We start from the raw sequence: 19382 nt of genomic DNA, 5'->3' as shown, positions 1-19382 counted from the left end.
TTTGGGCATTATAGTAGAGAATGTGGATCCATTCTTTGCTCATGTTGAGCTGGATATTGGTGTGTCTGGAGTGACTTCAGGTAGAAGCTTCCTCCTAGTCCTCTGATCTGGACTTGACAAGGCACATCTCTAACTTCTTGACCTTAAGAATGCAGGTCAGGGTAGGTGAGGTGAGCTGCTGGATGCCCAGGGAACAAAGAGGAGGATCCTTTCCGTAAATGCACATGGCCTCTGTCCCCTTGTTAACACTGGTAGTGTGTAGACAGGAACAGGTATCAGACTGCTGGCCTCTAGTCCTGACCACCAGTGACCCTGTTATAGGATTCTTTTCAAACCTGTCTCCTCTTTGGGCTTCTGTTAGCTCAACTTGAAGGAAAAGGGCTGGTTCTTGTCAGTAGTGCTCTCAACCAGGGCTAAGAATACCCATGGCTGCTTCCCTTCCCCTATATCTGGGATCATCTCTAGTTGATAACTGGATTGTGGGTAGCCCAGTAGTTGTTGGATCCTAGGTCCATGCCAAGAGGATCCCTGCTTGTGACTTCTGTGGAGGGACCAGCTGAGCTGTGTGCTCTGCATTGAGAAGTCTTGGAATGAAGCTAAGGATTAGCATCCTAGCCAGCCCTTCTGGTCCACAGCCATAGGAGACATGTAACTTGTCTCTGAAGGGGCTGTCAGGGTCTTGACCCCTACATGTCTGTTCCTCTCCCCTCCCTTCCCCGAAGGCCTTGTAGGATCCCATTCCTTCCCACTGCACATTTGCTGCCCCATGAAGCTCGGGGATACTCTGCTGCAAGTATTCGATGCAGCCACATGTATTCTTTTCTTACAGAGGTGCCCCTAATGGTACCCCAGCATGTGTGAAGGAAAGAATAAATGAAGGATAAATGAATGTATAACCTCAAAAATAAGTGATTGGGGAGTATGGGGTAGATATTGGGTAGTTTTAAACATTTTTTTTTTAATCATAGTGAAGGGATGAGCTTGGGGCAGATCAGAATGGTCTGTTGGAGAGTCCTGGAGGCCATGGCTTTCCTTAGCCAAGAGAGAGACATAAAAAATGCCGATCCCCTGACAGGTGTGTCCAAGAAGGCTCTGCTCACCTGTTCCAGTACCAGCAAATGGTTTGGGCACAAGTTTTCTCCAAAATGGAGATGAAGAGTTGCTGCACATACCTCCAGGCATCTAGCCCATGCTGAAGACGCCATCTTTCTCTCACCCATGTTAAGGAAAAATGGGGCATTTGGTTTTGACAGCAGATGCCAAAGAGAATGTTACGCATTTGATAAGTTCAGAAAAGCCAGAGTTAAGGCAAGCATCTCTCTTTGCTACAGGACACATCAGAACTTTTAATGCTCCAGTGTTCATTTTGGTCTCCAAGGAACAGAGCAGCTCTTCTGGTTCTTTCATTACTGCACTGTTATGTATTCATTTTCTTTAGGCTGATAGACTCAGCTCCTTAGACCCCTGTCAGGGAGGAGTGCTGTTTCCTTTCTCTAAATGTATGTCCTCCAGTGTCACACTTTGTTACCATGGTCCAGAGCTGTTTTCCATCCACAGCCTCAGTGTAGACTTGTCACCATGCAGGCTTATTGCAAGCTGCCACCAGACTCCTTGGGCTCTGTGTTGTGTGTGCGTTTTTGGCTGCCATGAGACCTCTAATGAGGGGGCAAAGCATGATGTTTCCCATAAATAATGAGCCACCTGGTATACCCTTTCTGTAGGATGTTAACAGTTGGTTCTTGAAAAAAGGGTCTTGTGGTCATATAAGCTTAGCATTGTACAATCAAGCAGAATGAAATGTGTCTTTGTTGGAGTGCTCATTAGCACCTTTCTCTGCCGACCTGCCATGGAAGTCTGCGGGGGGGAGGGGGGTGTGGAATATAAGTACCTGTTCCCAAACTTGATTATGCTCTGAACCCTTTTCATGGAATACCCCCAAGACTAGTATCACAGGAATGACACTTTGGGAATCTGACGTCTGGCATCCAGTGACTCTCAGTTTTTGGATATGGACATCCAGCAAGCTGTCCTCCTTGGCAAGGTGCTGGGAGAGGACCCAGGACTACATGACAGACCTAATGCCAGGAAAGGGCCATACCACTGTCTTAAGCTTTATTTATCACTTAGGCTTTTATCTTTGAGAGCCCAGACCTCTCTTTCAGCCTTCTCCTAAATAATGAAAAGTAATTAAACATTCACACATGTCTCTAGGCTTCAGAAGTCTCACAGAGCCCATTGGTGCTGGATAGTTGGCTCTGGAACCAAAACACTCCAGGTAAGTTTCTGCTGGCTTGACATAAAAGCTGGAAATGAAATGAAGTAGCAGGAACACATCTGTTTGCAGGCTGAGCACCAGGCTTTCTCTCTGATGCCAGTGACTGTCACAGCATTTTGTTTTTGTTGTTCTAATTAAACTTTGTTACTTTGGGACAATTGTTGATCGGCAGGCAGCTATGAAAAATAATAAGAGAGATCCCCTACATGCCCTTCACCCAGTTTCCCCAGTGGTGACTTTCATAACCAGGATATTGACATTGATAGTCAAGACAGAATTTTTCCATCACTACCAAGGTCCCTCAGGTTGTCATACCCTCTATACCCTTGATGACCTCTGAATCCATCCTCTAAATTTATACATTTTTTTTCATTTTGAAAGTGTTATGTAAATGGAATCATATGGTATGTATAATCTTTAAGGATTGGCTTTTTCCACTCAGGATAATTCTGTGGAGGCTCATGTGGGTGGTATGTGTATTGATAGTTCATTCCTTTTTATTCTGGGGTCATATTCCATGAGGTAGATGTACCAGGGTTTGTTTAACCATTTTCCCATTGAAGGACATCTGGTGTGTTTCCACTTTTTGGTTATTAATGAAGAAAGCTGCTATAAGCATCCATGTACAGGTTTTTGTGTGAACATAAATTTTCATTTCTCTAGCGTAGTCAACAGGTTGCATGGTAATTGAATGTTTAGGTTTAAAAGAAATTGCCGAGTCTTCCAGAATGGCTGTACAATTATACATCCCTACCAGCAATGTATGAACAATACAGCATTTGGTGGTGCATTTTGTTTTTGAATTTAGACATTCTGATGGGTCTGTAGTTGACATTCTGATGGGTCTGTAATTGTCTCTCTGAGGCCAGTGATTTCTTATGTCTTATATGCCATCCATAGGTTCTTTTTGGTGAAATGCCTGTTCATGCCTTTTGCCGTTTTTCTAACTGGATTATTTTATTTTACTTTATTTTTTGCTGTTTGAGTTCTGTGAGTGCTTTTTATAGCCTAGATAGTAGTTCATTACTGGATATGTGGTTTGAAAATGTTTTCTCCCAGTCTGTATCTTGTAATTTCATTTAACAGGGTTGATCATAATATAAACATTTTATTATTTTATTTTATTTTTTGTAGTTCTGGGGTTTGAACTATACCTTGACTCACTCCACCAGCCCTTTTTTGTAATGGATTTTTTGGAGATAGGATCTCAAGAACTATTTGCCTAAGCTGGCTTGGAACCCCAATCCTCTGCCTCTTGAGTATCTAGGATTACAGCTAAACATTTTAAATTTGGGAATAAAGTCTAATGTGTTAATTTTTCATTTTATGGATTGTGCTTATAGGGTCAGGTCTAAGAACTTTGCCTCTTTGCAGACCTGAAAGATTTTCTCCTCTGTGTTTTCTTAGAAGTTTTGCAGTTTTACCTTTTGTATTTAAGGCCATAATGACATGTTTTTAAAGCATGTGGTTCCAAGAAACACAAAGCAAGTGTTGGCTCTTGTAGGAATGAGGATCAGACTAGATGTGGAGATGGGTGTCTTTGGGGTGTAGAGCAGTAGTGCTGGCTGTGGTGCCACTTTGATGTGGTGACCATGTTATCATCTGTGGGGTGGATCAGAAAGGCTACATTAAAGGGCTAGCTTCTTAATCCCCCCATATACATCCTTAACTCTTCAAGTGCAGTTGGATCATATACTGAAAGGCTTGGGAAATTGCATGGTAAGAGATACCCTAAATCATATGAGCGGGAGATCAGAAGTCTTCCAGATGGAGCAGGAAACAGGCTTGGTTTTATTTTTAAAGGCATGTCAGTGGTATCACTCCCCAGGGGTAGGAGGACTTTGCCTTGGCAGCTGCACCCAGTGCTAAAACAGCTTCCTTCTCTGCCTGAAAGTGCAGAGCTGTCTAGAAGCTGGCATATGGATCTCGGGGAATGTGCCAGGGCAGACAGCAATCAGTGGCCTTTCTATAGCCCCTGAGAGAATTTCAGGGACACCCTAGCACCTCATTCCCCTCTCAGTTCTCTTAGTCACGGCTGTCAGTCCAGCTTCATGTGCGTCTGTTGACCCACAGGACGGCACAACCAGGAGTCAGGACACCTGGGCTTGTATCCAGGTTAGCTGGGTGAACCCGACCAGGGTCTCATCTGAGTCTTGGTCAGGAAATGCCTTGTCTGGCATGGTAATGACCAGAGGGTGGGCATGTTTATTCTTGCTGGAGAATGCCTGGTTCTGTACTGTCGTACTCGTTGCCTGGGGAAATTAGGAGCATCTCTCCTCACCTGTTGAGGGATGAGGATGCTGAAGATCTCAGACATCTTCAGTATGAACAGTTGAGGTCTGCCCAGGCCATGCAGCAAGTGTGGGTTGTCAAACTAGGGGCTGACTGCCTGGAGGACCCCATGTGAGTGTGTAGATAGGGGTTGGGGGCCCAGTCAAATGGGTTAGGAGGTGTGCAGTGGCTTGTGCAGAATCTGTTCTAGTCACATGGTTCAGCCACTAGAAGGGATGCTTCTCCCTGGGCCTAGAAGAGGTAGGAGGTTTGGGGTTCTGTCCAGAGAAGCTATTCTCCCCAGGGGTCCTGCCCACCTCCATTATGAGGCAGTTCCACATCCCCAGTAGGAGTGTGGGATGTGGCTTTATGTTTGGGCTGTTTTCCCAGCCTCACTACTGCCTACTTAGCAAACTTAAGCAACTAAGCTAGCTTCCTGTGCCTCCCTCAGTATCCCCCTGTGCAGAACAGGGAGCAGAGCCTGACTGTGTAAGCCCAGTGAAATGGGGGGCTTGTGAGAAGGCCATTGCTCCCCTCTGTGCTTTCTGCTGACAAAGAAGGTGCAGGGCGCCCTTTGTGGCCAAATGGCAAGGGGAAACCGCCTGGGAGGTTCCCCTGCCCTGCACAGTTACTCTGGCATTAGAACCATTTCCTGGCAGCTGCAGATGCCCTGGGGCTCCATCCCAGGCTCCAGCACAAAGGCTCTTTGAAGTTGTCACCACCTGGAGCAGACTCATGTGCCATGAGATGGTGGGGGTTGGGGGGCCCAGAGGAGACTCTGGAATCCAGCACTACATCTGCATGAAGAATCCTTGTTGATACATGATGGTAGTGCTGTTGAGGCTGGGCGCAGGGACTTCTCAACTCACAGACCAGGCTGTTCTTAACACTTACGAATGAGGTCCATGGTTCAGTGTCTAAATTCACATCAGCTGCTCTGTAAACATAAAAATTTATTTACATAATATTGAGAAGCACATTGAAATTCTGTGCAAAATAGAGAGGGAAATTCCATTGTCACCACACTCTGTCCGAGAGCAACACAGTATTTCCTGCCTTTTTCTACCTAGCACTTTTAAAGTGGCAGTCATGCACATTGATTTGCTCTGTAACTTGCCTTTTGATTTAGCATGGTGGTGTGGACATTTGATTGGGTATATCGATGCCCGACGGTGAAATGGAAGGGTGATCCTTGAGAAAGAGACTGCGTTCTGTTTGGAAATGTAGAATGAGGTCACCCTGTTGTGCCTCATCCATGGTTCCATTTATCCAGGTCCTAGTTGGTGAAGTCACCAGGCAGACAGCCCACAAGAGCTAGTGACAGAGCCCACTGAACTTGGACTTTTCTGATCTTCCCCTGCCCCCATATGTGGACTTTGGAGGGAGGAGGTTCCTGCCAAGTGAAGTGCAGTAGCTCCAGCTTGCACACTTCAGGCTTGGGATCTTCCTCATCTAACCCTTGTTGGAGTAGAGCCTTCACTGGTGGAAAACCACTTGCTGCAGCTTCTTGGTTGTTGCTGGCCTTAGGGGGTCCTCTCCCCACCTTATTCTTGGTTACCCCCATCTCCTTCCGTGTCCACTTTTCTTGAACAGAGAGAGTAGCTCAGCACTTGGAGTCTGGATGAATCTGTGCCACCCTCTTGTTGTTCTGTGTCAGAGTTTTCTTTCCTCTTTCCTTTGACAGAGCTGAAGAGGCCCCGGCCCAGGACTTGCAAAGTTGAAAGGAAAGTGATCTTAAACTTGTTATTAGTGAGAAGTCAGGAAGTCCAGGCCAGCTGTTCAGCACCTCCAGCTTCCTGGTTGTGCCGGGGTTGGTGGTTCAACAACCTGCAGTTTGGCAGCCTGGTGCTTTGCCTATTTGCTGGCTAGAGCCTGCACTGAGGTCTTGTGGAGAGGTGTCTGTGTGGCAGAGAGCATCACCACTAGTGTGCTAGGTCATATGGGGTAGCAAGTTGTCAGAGAAAGGGAAACAAAAGGAAAAGGAGCTATGTGTTGACTCATATAAGGGAAGATAAAGCAGAGAGAGAGTGTTAGATGACTGTGTTAGCCCTGGCCAGGAAAGATAAATACTTCTGACTTTGCTCATCCAGAGGTGTCCTTATGTGGATGGGAATTCTGGTGTGTCTCGTTCCTGACTTTCTCCTGACTCAACTTGGTACCACTTTGTCTTGCCCAGATGCCAGGACAGATTCCCTCTCTACAGGCATGGAAGAGATGCTCAAGCTCTTAAAAGTGCCTACCTGCCAGTGTTGGGATGGCTCAACCTTTGTCCTTAGGAGTGCAGGCCAGACACAGCTTGCAGGGTGTCTTCAGTCAGCATTGTCTTCCTGAAACTCCCGGGCCAGAAGTAGGGATACAGCTGTGCAGGTGGAGCTCAGATGCGCCCGAACTGCTTCTCACAGCTGCTCTGACAGAGCTATTCAGAGGCCAGGGTAGAGTGCCAGCCTTGGACAAGTAAGAGTCTCACCTTGCCATCCCAGGCTCATAAATGAATATCAGTGTGTGGGGAAATGCAGAAGTAAACTCAAAGATCCATGTCTCCCCAACATTTTCTTTCAAACAGGTCTGTTAGCATCCCTATGTTATACCTTTACTTTTTGTCTTTGTAAAAAATTTTAACAGAATGATGGTCTTTGTTTTATTCTGTATAATCTTCAGGAGATTGAATTAGAGTTGTAGTTCATTTGTTTACTCAACAAATACTGGTTGAACAAACACCTTTTATAGTCTCAGCTTTTTTCCCCCTGGGTGTTAATGATACAGCAGTAAATAAGATAAGCTAAATATCCCAGCCTATGTGCAGCTTTCATTCTACAAATGTTCCCTCAGGACTGCTTACCACTTAAGGAAGTTTTGTTTTTAATGTATATACTTTTACAACAGTTGCAGGTCTATGGGAAAAATCGAGTGGAAAGTATAGAGCATTCCCACATTCCCTCCTGTTCTTGCCTTCTCTGTTCTGCCCCAGTGTTTGTTTTCTCTGTTATTAACTTTTTGTTTTGGTGTAGTATGCTGGTTGTAGTTGCTGAACCAATACTGACACATTACTCCTAACTGAAGTGTCTAGTTTCTATTAGGGCACACTCTTGTTGTATGTGCTATGGCTCTGAAAAATACATAATGACGTGTACCCACCACTGCAGTATCACAAATAAGGTTCACTGCCCTAAAAATCCGGTGTTCCCCCATCCACCTAATTCCTTCCCCCTACCCCACAGCCACTAATCTTTTTACCATCCCTGAAGTTTTACCTTTCTCAGAATGTCATGCATTTAGAATCAGACAGTAGGTAATCTTGTCAGGTGGACTTCTTTCACTCAGCAGTGTGCATTTATTTCCTCAGGAGAGTTTTTATTGTTAATTGTGCATTTTAAAATGAAATGTAGAAGCATTCTGATGACCTTCAGTCCTTCATGCTCTGGGCTGCTGTGGACTTCACAGATCAGTGGTCACTGCCTCTTGATTATCCTTAGGTTTTTAAAGTTCAAACCTGGGGCTTTCAGCTTAATAGGCATAAGCTGACAGGTAGGAGAAGCAAGTGGATCTGCTGCAGAGGGTCTCTGGGACCATGCACTCCCATGGGAATGGGGCATCAGGTCTTATCTGCAAAGTTAATGGGAACTGTCTGTTGAAGACCCCAAGGGGACAGTGACCCCAAAGGAAGTGAGGGGGTTGGCTGATTGGTGGACACAACCCAGTCCTGCCCTCTGAGGGGTTGACCCCGCCTAGCGGAGGCTGTTTATCCGGCCACTGGGCTGCTCTTGTTTTTTTTATTCAATCTCCACCTGAATAAACAGATCCAGAACGTCATCTGCAGACAGACTGAGAATCTGCCAAAATTCCCTAGGGAACTGGTGATTCACCAGCAGGAGGGGAAGAGAGGGAGGGAGTAAGCAAGAAAGGGACCTGCTTATTCTGATTCTCATTTCCTGTCCCACAAATAATCTAGGCTGGGCTGTTTCTTATGAGACACCAAATTCTTCTAGTGGATTATCAATTTGTGCAATAGAGCAGATGGTTTTGCTTTTCATTTGTAAGAAGATGGATACAGAACAGGCTGGTGAGACGGTGGTGCCTTTGACTGTCATACTGAGAAGAGAAACTTCCTTAAATTGGCTTAGGAAAACTTCTGCACTCACTTGTTCTCTTAAAAAAAAAAAATCTCCTTATCTACATTTTCAGGTTGCACATGGGCACTGGTCTTGACATTATTATTGCCAATTTGGAACTTAACAGTTATTGTTATTGGTGCTCATCATGTCCTCATTTACAATAAAATAATTCTGTTTGACAGATTAGATTGAGTTTAGCCATTGTTTTTGGCCCCCGGCTGTATTGCTCATGTTTTTTAGAGTGTATGTGTATTGTGGGGGAGGCAGGGTAGACACATGAGGCACTGGCATCTGCAAATGTGGTTGAATGAAGCAGAATGCAACCAGGCATTTGCATCAACTGGTTTTTCAGATTCATTTCAACCCCAGGGAATTTGGTTTAAAAGAAAACTACAAGTGTCTAGTATAGCTGAACAGATGCATGTTTAGTAATCTGTACAATAGTGCCATCTCTGGACCTTCTCCATCAACTAGAAAAGCATGTAAATACGTACCAAAAGGCCCGTGCAGAAGACTCACCCCAGCTCATAGCTGTAGTTTTTGTAATAGTCTAACTGGAAATAACTCAGTGTTCATAAGTGATGGAATGGAAAAAATAAATCGCTGTATATATTTCTTTAATAGAAATGTTACATTACAATAGGAAAGAGCAACCTTGGGTTGACCTCAAATGCATATGCAGAACAATTTTGCATATATAAAGCACAAAAATCAGCAAAATTAATCATGAGGGTAGAAATTAGAGGTTGTCTTTGGGAAGGGTAACAACTAGGATAATGGCAGGAAGGGAGGCTTCTGGGGTGCTGACAGTGTTCTCTGTTTGATCCTGAGTGGTGGGTACGTGAGTGTATGCCTGACGTAAAAGTACCTTGAACTCTGCACATGTGATACATGCATTTCTCAGTGTGACTGTTATACTTCAATAAAAATGTTTACAAATAAAACAGCCAGCCGTTGGCCATGTGGCTTGTCTGGTGGTGCTGTATTGCTTTGACAAAGGGGCACTCATTATCTTCATTGTATTCTTGAAATGGTTAACATCTTTAGGGGTTTTAAGTAAGACAGTACACCTGCATAAGTAGGTGTCAGGTCCACTCTGTTCTGCTCTGAGTTTTCCCCTCAATCAGTAATATCAGGGTTTCCACTTGTCTCACAATTGGAGGGTTACCTGTATGGCATGCTGTGGTTTATGGTGGGTACCATTGTGCCAATCGTACCTGACCAGATCTTTGAGTCCTTGCTGCATGGGGGTGGTGTGTAGTGTGCCACATGCAGTAATGCCATGATTGGCAGAGTGCTGCAGGTACTCAGAACCATTCAGGGTAGAGTTTGATTAACTGTGTCTGCCAGGCCCACTGTAGGGAATGGCAGGCTGGGGGTTATGGCAGCTATGTTACAGTTCTTTTCCCATTCCAGGGCTAGATTATGTGAAACTATGTTTTAGAAACCCAGGAAAAGAGCTCTAATTTGGATTTTGCTGACTTGGTAAGTAATTTAAAGTAAAATTATGGATAATCTGCTATTTCTGGTTAAGTCCAACACTCAAGAAGTAGACAGTAACAGTAATAGTTTGGAAGAACCGAAGGTCATTCCTGCATAGGTATTAGGACTGGCAAGTTATCCATATGTTTCACAGTAATTGGCAGAACTTAAGAGGAAGGAGACACAGTTTGGATATGTGTGTTCTGTAAGATAACTCCATTTGCCGGTCTGTCTCCACTGGCTACAGTGAAGAACCTGGGTCAACTCTTCAGGAACATGATGATGAAGAATGAAGTTCCATTTCATTTTCCAAAGAGATACATCTACAGAACAGTTAAGTAGTGATATCTGACATGGGCACTGGAGGGGAATTGAGAAGCGTTTTCTCTTTGCAGTAGAGAGATGTTTGGCCCAATATTGCAGGTGGTTAAGATTTATACACAGTTCCAAAATTGCATCAGGGCTAGAATTAGAATCTGGGTTCTCCACCCCCCAGAAGTCCAAGGTGGGTAGCATTAACGGCAGGAAACTAGTTTGTGGGCCAGTCCTGGTCCACTGCTAAGTAAAGATTTAGTGGAATACAACTGTACGGATCAGAGACTGTGTCTGCCTGCTTGGTTGAGAGTTGAGTAGTTATAACAGAGACTGAACAACACACAGATACTAAAACACACACTGGCCCATATCGAGTAGCTTTGCTGATCCCTGGTGTAGACAACGGGTGCATAATTTCCGGAACCAGAAATGATCCACTTGACCCACCTTGCCCTGCTGCCTTTGATCTCCTTGCCCTTTCTTCCTGGCTGTTATCTGTGACATGAGACCTTTGCCACCACTAACGGGAGTACTTTGTAAGTGAGGCTTTCACAGAACCAGAGTGAAACAATCACTTATGATAGAAAGTTTTAAGGGTTGGTTTCAAATGCCTCCGTCTGTTTTACTGTCTAATTTAACATCAGCTCTGAGAATATAGCCAAGTGAGGACAGCTTATCTTGCCTGCTCTCTGCCTTTGAAGACTGATTTTATTTTTGAGGCCTTTAACAGGTGTTGGTTTAATAGACTTCTGCTGTATTAAGTTCTCCCCTCTCCAGAGGGTAGCCGAGGTGTAAACTGACACTAGATAGAGGCGAAGGCCATGTGACCTGGCAACCACTGGCTTTGTCCAGTCCTTGTAACTGCAGAATCACTGGTTTGGGGAGTGCTCCTTTGATGAGGCCAGTGAGACAGATTCCTAGCACAACACTGTCCCTCCATGCACTGACCTCGTCTTTTCTTGCACTTAAATAGCCCCTTTGCAACTTTACCTGCAGTCTGTGAAGACATCATGTCAAGGGAGCCACTCCTTTTTCCTTTGCAGAACATCTACCGTGAGAGCTTTGGTCGCATCTGTTCTGCTTGCTGAGATTGGGGGCCCGCAAGGCCCTGTGTACACATTCTGCCCGTGCAGGACTCTGGGAAAGTAGTACACAAGCTGGGCCACCTGGCAGAGACCAATTTACCCAGACCAGTGTGAGCTGATCGAGAAACAGGCAGCTAGCATTGAGATGTAGCCAAGCTTTACTGCAGCTTGTGAATGTCATCTGGGGCAGCACCCTGACAGTTCTGTTGGGGGAGAGGAGCTTCTCTTGTGGGCTGGGTAAAGACTCATGCTCCCCTGGGTTTACATCTTGGCTCCTCTTGCTTCCCAGCTGTGTGACATCAGGCAAGTTCCAGTAGATCTCTGAACCTTAGGGTTTTTTTAGCCATCTAAATAGAGATGATAATAGTACCTACCTTGTTAGATCGATGTGTGGTTTCATTGGAGTTTCATCCATAGCCTGCTATGTACATAGTAGGCATTGATCAGTTGGCCAACTGTCGTTAAAAAGAACTGGGTGTATGATTCAGAGGTTAGAAAGATGAAGTGATCTTCTTGGGAACCGAATGGTTAGTTACGTTAAATGAGTGATGTGAAGACCACCTGTGTTTGCACATGGCTTGGAGAAGAATGGGAAGCTTCATGAAAGTGGAATGCCGGCTTGATTAGGACAGCAGACAGTCATCATAGCCATGGGTTCTTGGTGGGGAGGACTTATGTGATCTGAAAACTAGCCGAGTCCTCTAGACCTAGTGCATGGAGACCTGGAGGGCCATTGTGGATGGGGCAGCCACCCTTGGAGAGGTGGGAATGAGAGAGTTTGGCATTCTTGGGTCAAGGACATGGATTTGCTGTGGGAGTGAGAGGGGATGTAATCCAGTCAGGGGTCCTTCAGGTCTCGCCCCTGAGTCCTGCACAAGTTGCAGGCTGAGATTTGCTTTGAAGTGTGGCTCCCTAAGACAGCCTGGTCACCCCAGTGGCTGTCCTTGACATTCTGCAGCTGGAGCAGACCTGTCTGAAGCATAAAGCTAAGAGAGAGTGAGCTCTGAGTCAGCCCTTTGTTCTGAGAGGCAAGGAGAGACAGGCCTGCTGGTTTGCATTGAAATATGGCAGAAGAATAGATGAGAACCAGTCATTCATTAATCGTATTCTTTCATTCTTTTTCCAGAGCACCTTCTGTAAACTAGATCCTGAGCTTGGTTCTGAGGATACAAATATGACTAATACAAACAAGGGCTTGTTTTATTGAGCACCTGCTACATATCAGGTCACATCAGCCTATAGAACATAAGAAGGTTACACTCCACTTTACAATTGGGGCTTATCCAAGTGGGATAGCTGGGATTTGAACTTGGGTGGCAACACTCACAGCACGTCTTCCAACAGTGTTGCACTGTCCCAGAACAGGAATTTCCTGGCCTTGGATAGAATTACCAGGGTCCTCAGACACATCTCATGCAGAGTGGCCCTTGTCTGCACTGAGGGATGCAGAGTCCTGCAGAAACACAGAGCCTTGGCATCAGTTTTCCTGAGCACATATGTTCAGGAAGGTTTGGTCGGGACGTGGACAGCAGTTGACAGTAGAGACCAGTCCCTGGAGAGAAGGTAGCATGTGTCCTCAGTAGCTGTGGGCGGCATGCAGGAACCCTGTGGGGCTCTGGAATTGCTGGAGGCCTGGGTAGTTGTGCGCACGGGCAGACTACCCTCCTCCTGTTCCCGGTCCTCCTGCCTGAGCTGCCATCTGCTTGCCTGTTTTTCTCCTGTGTGAGTGCTGGTGAGTCCCACCATGCGTGCCTACCCTCAGCCCTTCTGATTTCATTTACTCACTCTCCGTGATTCATTCAGGCATTTAGTGAACACCTTCTATGTCCTTCATGCTCTTCCAGCGGCTAGAAATACTACAGAACAAAGCAGACAGAGGGCTGGGGGCATGGCTCAAGGGGTAGAGTGCTTGCTAGCAGGCACAAGGCCTAGAGTTAAATCCCAGGAACTCAAAAAAGCCACCCCACCAAAAAAAAAAAAAAACCAGATAAACACATTTTTCTTCATGAAACCACATCATGGTGAGAGAAATAATTAGGGGTATTGAGTAAAATAAAGCAGGCAAGGGGATGGAAAGAGCCCGTGTGCATGTGCATGCTCAGAGAGGCTGTGGTTTAAGAGAAGGTGGTGGGGCAAGGCCTTGTTGAGAAGGTCATATTTGAATAAAGATGGGAAGGAAGCGGGTGAGGCAAATGGATTTCTGGGGAACAGTATTCTGAGCTGTGGGAAGGATAAGTGCAAAGATCCTGAGGCCTGAGCTCTTTGAAACAGAGTGTACAAGGCGGATGAGTAGGAGGTTAGGCGAGTGTGTGGTGGACAATGTAGGCCATGGTGGCCATTTTAAAAGTTCACCGGTAAGACCCAGGAGTCGTCATTTGTTTTAAGAAGAAGAGTCTTTTGAACTGACTCATGTTTTGTTTTGTTTTTAAATTGTGGTAAAATATGCATAACATAAGATGTAAGTATAGATAGAGCTCAGTAGAGTTAAGTACGTTCATGTTGTACTGCTGATCTCCAGAACTTTTTTCTTTTTTCCAAAATTAAAACTCTATGTCCATTAAACAACACATCTGTATTGTCCTTTTTCCCCAGTTTCTGCCAATCACCTTTCTACTTTATGCGTCAGTGAATTTGACTGTTTTTGATAGCAATGAAGTAAAATCATAAGGGTCGTTTTATAAAGCATAATGTCCCCGAGGGTCGCACATTTCAGTAGCACATGGGAACATCTCTTCTCTTTAAGGCTGAGTAATATTTCATTGTGTGTTATTGCACATTTTGTGGACTTTTGAGTTCCTTCATCTTCTGTGGACATGGGCACACAGATGTTGTCTACTAGTCCTTGTGGTATTCAGGAGTGGAGGTGGTGGGCCATGTGGTGACTTCTGTTTAGTTGCCACACTGTTTTCTTCAGCAGCCCCATTACTTCATGTTCTAGCATTGTCTCCAGATCCTCACTCATGCTTGTTTTATTGTTGGTTTTGTTCTTTTTATTCCACATCCATTAGTAGCCACTCTAATGCGTGTGAGGTGGTAGGAATCTCTTGGTTTTGATTTTTATTTCCCTGATAAACTCTGATTTGGAGTATCTTTTCATGGGCTTATTGCCATTTGTCTATCTTTGAAGAAATGAATATTTGAATCCTTTGCTGTTTTTAATCAGGATTTTGTTGAGTTCTAGTTGTTCTTCATGTATTCTCATCTGGGACCCCCCCACAGATGCTGAATCCCTAGATGCTGACACAGGGTCTATACATAACTTGTGTACATCCTTCTGTACTCTCTATACAGCATAAGCTATATAATGTTAAACTGTATCGATAGGGCACAATGACAAGAAAAAAGTGTACACCTTCAGAACAGAAGTGATTTTTTTTTTTCTGAATATTTTCTCCCTGCAGTTGGTTGACTGCAGATGGATGCAGACATCGCCTGTGTTCTGGATAGTCCCACGTCAGCAGACACTTAACTTGCAGATATCTTCTATTCTGTGAGATTTCTGAACTGACCTGTTTTTAGCAAAACCTCTGGCTGCTGGGTTGGGTGTAGACAGCAAGTAGGTAAGGGTGGAAGGTGACCTGCCCGTCAGACTCTCTTCCCTGTCAAACTGGAAAGCTTGGGCCACCAGCTCTCAGCTCCAGTTTCTGTGGCTCCTCTGACCATTCTCTATGCCTGTCTCCAATTGCCACCCCTCTTCCCAGGCCTGCTGTGAGGTCAGTTCCTAACTCCTTAGTGTGGCCTGGCAGGCATTTCCTGGTGTGACCCTGCCTGCCCTGCCAGCTATGCAGCCTGATCCAAGCTCCTAGGCGTCTCACCTGGCTCTGCCCAGCCTCAGCATCCCACATCCAGGCCCTTTCCCCAGCAACTTCCAGGCAAGTAAAGCACTATGCTATCCCTCCCACCACACACCCTTGTTTCTCATTTCCATGGCTGCCTCTTTTGCTAAGTGGAGAACTTTTCCCAGTTTGTGAAAAAGACTTGTCTTCCTCACAGTGTCCTTCATCCAGAGCCAGGCTCAGAATGTGTTTGACTTGGTGAATAGACTGACAAGAAGGAAGAAAAAGGTGTAAGGCAGAAGACAAAGACCGAGACCAAGGAGAGAGGGAAGACATGGGGGAGGGGAGATGTCTGGGTGAGAAGTATGGGGTGCACAGCTGTCCTGAGGACTTTGCCTGTGTCAGGCCTCAGCATGCCAGACCCCCCTTTGTGCAGCCTTGGGCCAAAGAATCCCATCCCTTCTGATTCCAGACCCTCTGTTCCTGGCTCCCTGGTACTGTATTCAGAGTTCCTGGATACTCAGTGCCCTGGTCTTTATTTATTGTTCTTTTTCTTCCCATACTTTACATAATAAAGGTTTTCTTTTCTTCTTCTTTTGGAAAAAGAAAACTGAAGACTCTCTTTATTAAAGAACTTAATAAAGAACTCAAAGGAAGTGGCTTTCAGGAGGGAAGAGAGGTGGAGGGAAAAGGTCCTTTCATTCTGGGGAGGTTTCTCTGTGGGCAGAATTGTGCCCTTATAAATAGATATCTGAGTTTAGGGCCTGGGAGACTTGTGAAAAAAACAAAGGAATCAAGGAGAAGCCTCAGAGCTTCTGGGAAAGAGGTCCTTGTTTATGCCTGTTGGAACCAATTTGGTCAAGTGTTTGTTTAAAGGAGATGCCACTTGGTACACAACGCCTGGCTTACTTGTCTTGTGTTCCAGAATGCTCTGATTGGCTGGAGAGTTGCCCCTGTTTACTCAGAACTGGTCTGAGTGTTGCCTGGAACCCACAGGCCCAGCGTTACCACCCAGCACACTCTTAAGTGTCTGTTGTTGGAGTTAGGGCTGCAAGTGGTTTGACTCTACCACGAAGAGCCAAATTCACAACAGCGGTTTCCTCTGCCTTTCTCCTGAGTAGTGACTACTGACTGACTGGTTAGATTTTTGGACCTGACAGAAGGAGGATTAAATGTGTAAATAAGTCATGATGGAAATTGCTTTCCTTGGGGGGTAACACTCTGAACACTTACTTGAATGTCTGCCAGATGCTTTAGTGTAATTTCAGTTTGGATCATTCATATCCCTAAAATATGATATGTTGTGGCCCTATATTTCAGATGGGAAAACTGAGGCACAAAGCCATTAACCATTAAGGATGAGGATTCAGAAGAGTAAACCAAGCAGCAAGCTCCTCATTCCTTTTTTCGATGATCAGGATTTTGTCATCATCTTTGTGGTCTTTTTAACATCCCTTATGTTTGTCTCCATGCCTGGTACTTGGAAGATGCTGGTACAGTGTGAAGTGTGTAATGATGTATTAAGTTGGGTTAAACTGAACTCTGGGCTCTGATGCCTATAGTCTTGTAAGTTAGGATACTAGACCAGTTTTCAAAGATTAGAGATGGGAACTGGTTTGGACTGGCAATCAGTTGCTGGTCCTGTCATGATGCTCTCAGATGATCTTAAACATCACCCCTGTGTTGTTGCCCTTGGCAGAGTGCAGAGGCATTAGTACTTTGGCAGATAGCTTATCCCAGACAGAAAATCCAGCACACAGCCAGCAGATGAGAACTTGATGGGAAAAGGAACAGGAGGTCTCATTTTGTGTATCATTGAACTTCAATTTTATGGGAGAGCAAAACAACTAGTAAAAAAGTCAGGGGGATTACGGTTTGTTATAGTTTTTTTTTTTTTTTTGCAAATAGAAATGCTCATGTTACTTCCTTATGTGTGTTTCAGGCAGCACAATAAGATTCGAAGTGTGGAGGGGAGTCAACTGAAGCCCTACCTGTCCTTAGAAGTGTTGGATCTGAGTTCAAACAACATCACAGAAATCCGGAGCACCTGCTTTCCTCATGGATTGCACATAAGGGAGCTGTAAGTACTTCTGTCACCCAAGCCACCCCTCTACTTCCAGGCCAGGTAACAGCCAGGTGTGAGTGTGCTATGGGGTGAGTGTTTCCTTCCTTCTTAGCCTGGTTTGGCTGAGTCAGCAGGGGTCATGCAGATCTTTAGCTTCCCTAGCAGCCCACGGAGGGGACCCTATCCATTGTCTTCTGGGTGCCAGTTTATAGAGCACTTCCAAATCCAGCAGCCCTCTTCTGACATTACAGGCAGAAGGGGAAACTGAGGCAGGATAGGGTTTATTAGCCTGTCCGAGGAGCTTACCCCTCAAAGAGAAGCATCTAGAACTCTGATCTAGAGATACCAGTCTGTCTTGATCACAAAAGTGCTTTCATATCTATTTATTGGGCTGCCTCCCAGAAAAGGTTGGAGAAAAAAGTCAGGGCAGTTTGAGGACTCACATTGGAAGGACACTTCTCTGAACTGACAAGTGCTTATCTTTCAGTATAAGGCACCATTAAAACTAGTCACGTGGTTCAGAAGGGCAAGTTACTCTGTTATGTGTTTTTTCAGGGCCTTCTGAGATTTGTTTCTCTTTTACCCATCTTAATGCTTATCTCACACAAAATGGAGTAAAACAGTTGAAAACCTATACAATCCACTACTTGCAGGTAGGAGAATGACACGTTGAGGAAGAATTTGAAAGGCAAGGCTCAGGGCACATTTTCCAATTATGAGTGACTTTCATTCTCAGTACCACTATTTCTGAATAGTTTTAGAGCTTGTTATCAAGGCCAGTTTAGGGGTCATCATGATCCTCTCTTCAGGGAAGACGAGGCTTGACACATGGATTTTCCAAGTCTTCTCAAAGCCCTGGGCAGAGGAGCAATTTATTTCCTAAGCTGCAAAAGGTGACAGAACTGGGACCTGAAGGCCGTGGCCTCTGTTAAGTCCTATGTGGAGGCTTTCAAAAGGTATCCAGATGCCACCTGATTCTTCCTTGCTTCGGACAAAGAAACCACAGCTGCTGAACTGCATTGCTGTGACCTCTCTCTCCCTGCATGAAAGAGGGTAGTTTACACACAACCTTCTGTTTTGACAGCTAGTGGTTGGCATACCATCATCATACCACTGTTCTTTAATCTGGAGTGTTAATAACAAACAGCCTGACCCATTTGTAGAGGATCCTCGTGTGCCCTGTCCTGGGCCACTGCCTGACGGAGAGACTGAAGGTGCCTTGTTGCCCCTGAACCGTGGGATAAGATTCTCTCTGGTGTCTCTCCTTTTCACTCAGGCTGAAAAAATGAGCTCTTGCCTGGGAAAGGCAGGAAGAGAGGTACTGGGGGTAACTTCTCACAGAAGTAACGTATTGTTCCTCTGCTTTCTTTCTTGTCTGTTTTGCTGCTTGATAGAATAATTTGCATACATTTGAGATGCATACATCTGAATTGAACACTGGAGTGCTCAGCTCTTTTAGAAAGTATCTGTCCTCTGTGTGGTCACTAGAGGCACCCCTCACAAACATCACCTATGAATACAGCACTGTGGAAGAGGGTTGCTTGTTTTCTAAGGGACTCTGTGCAGGTCTCTAAGTAGAATGTCTCTTTGAGGCATTTAAAATTATTTCAGTGAATTGGTTTGTACTTATGTAAGTCATGCAGTGAGACCTACTTAAAAATTAAAGGCTGTTTCTCCACAGTATTAAATTCGCTCTGTCCTTGCCTAGAAAGCAATTGACTTTCTGCTTTCCTGGGCTTTCTTCATTGCCTAGGGTAGTGGGTGGTGAAGGAGGAGTCCTGCAGGTGGCTTCTCAGGTAGCCGTTGCATAGTGGGGCTGTTGTGGGAAAGGGTTATGGGTGGAGGTGTGTAACTCTTTCTCCCACTCTCATGGGCCACCAGCCACAAGTACACTGTGCTCCAGGCTGGTACAAGACATGCTCCAAGTCCCTCATTGGACAGTCCTGTCACCTGCAATTCTCTGGTTCCTCATCTAGGGATCAGGGAAGCCCTGAAGCCTTG

General features: G+C 45.2%; 1 protein-coding gene across 3 annotated transcripts in view; it reads left to right on the top strand.

Moving 5' to 3' along the window:
* Lrig1 (leucine rich repeats and immunoglobulin like domains 1) overlaps positions 1 to 19382 on the top strand; it is a 108380-nt gene that overhangs the window by 56731 nt on the left and 32267 nt on the right. For all 3 annotated transcript variants that reach the window (XM_074044170.1, XM_074044169.1, XM_074044171.1), the window contains one exon: positions 17259 to 17396. In XM_074044170.1, the coding sequence (XP_073900271.1) occupies positions 17259 to 17396 (138 nt within the window). The remainder of the gene's footprint in view (positions 1 to 17258; positions 17397 to 19382) is intronic.

Source organism: Castor canadensis, chromosome 10, assembly GCF_047511655.1.
Source record: "Castor canadensis chromosome 10, mCasCan1.hap1v2, whole genome shotgun sequence".
In the NCBI taxonomy this organism is placed as follows: Eukaryota; Metazoa; Chordata; class Mammalia; order Rodentia; family Castoridae; genus Castor; species Castor canadensis.
This window is presented reverse-complemented; position numbering and strand designations above follow the sequence as displayed.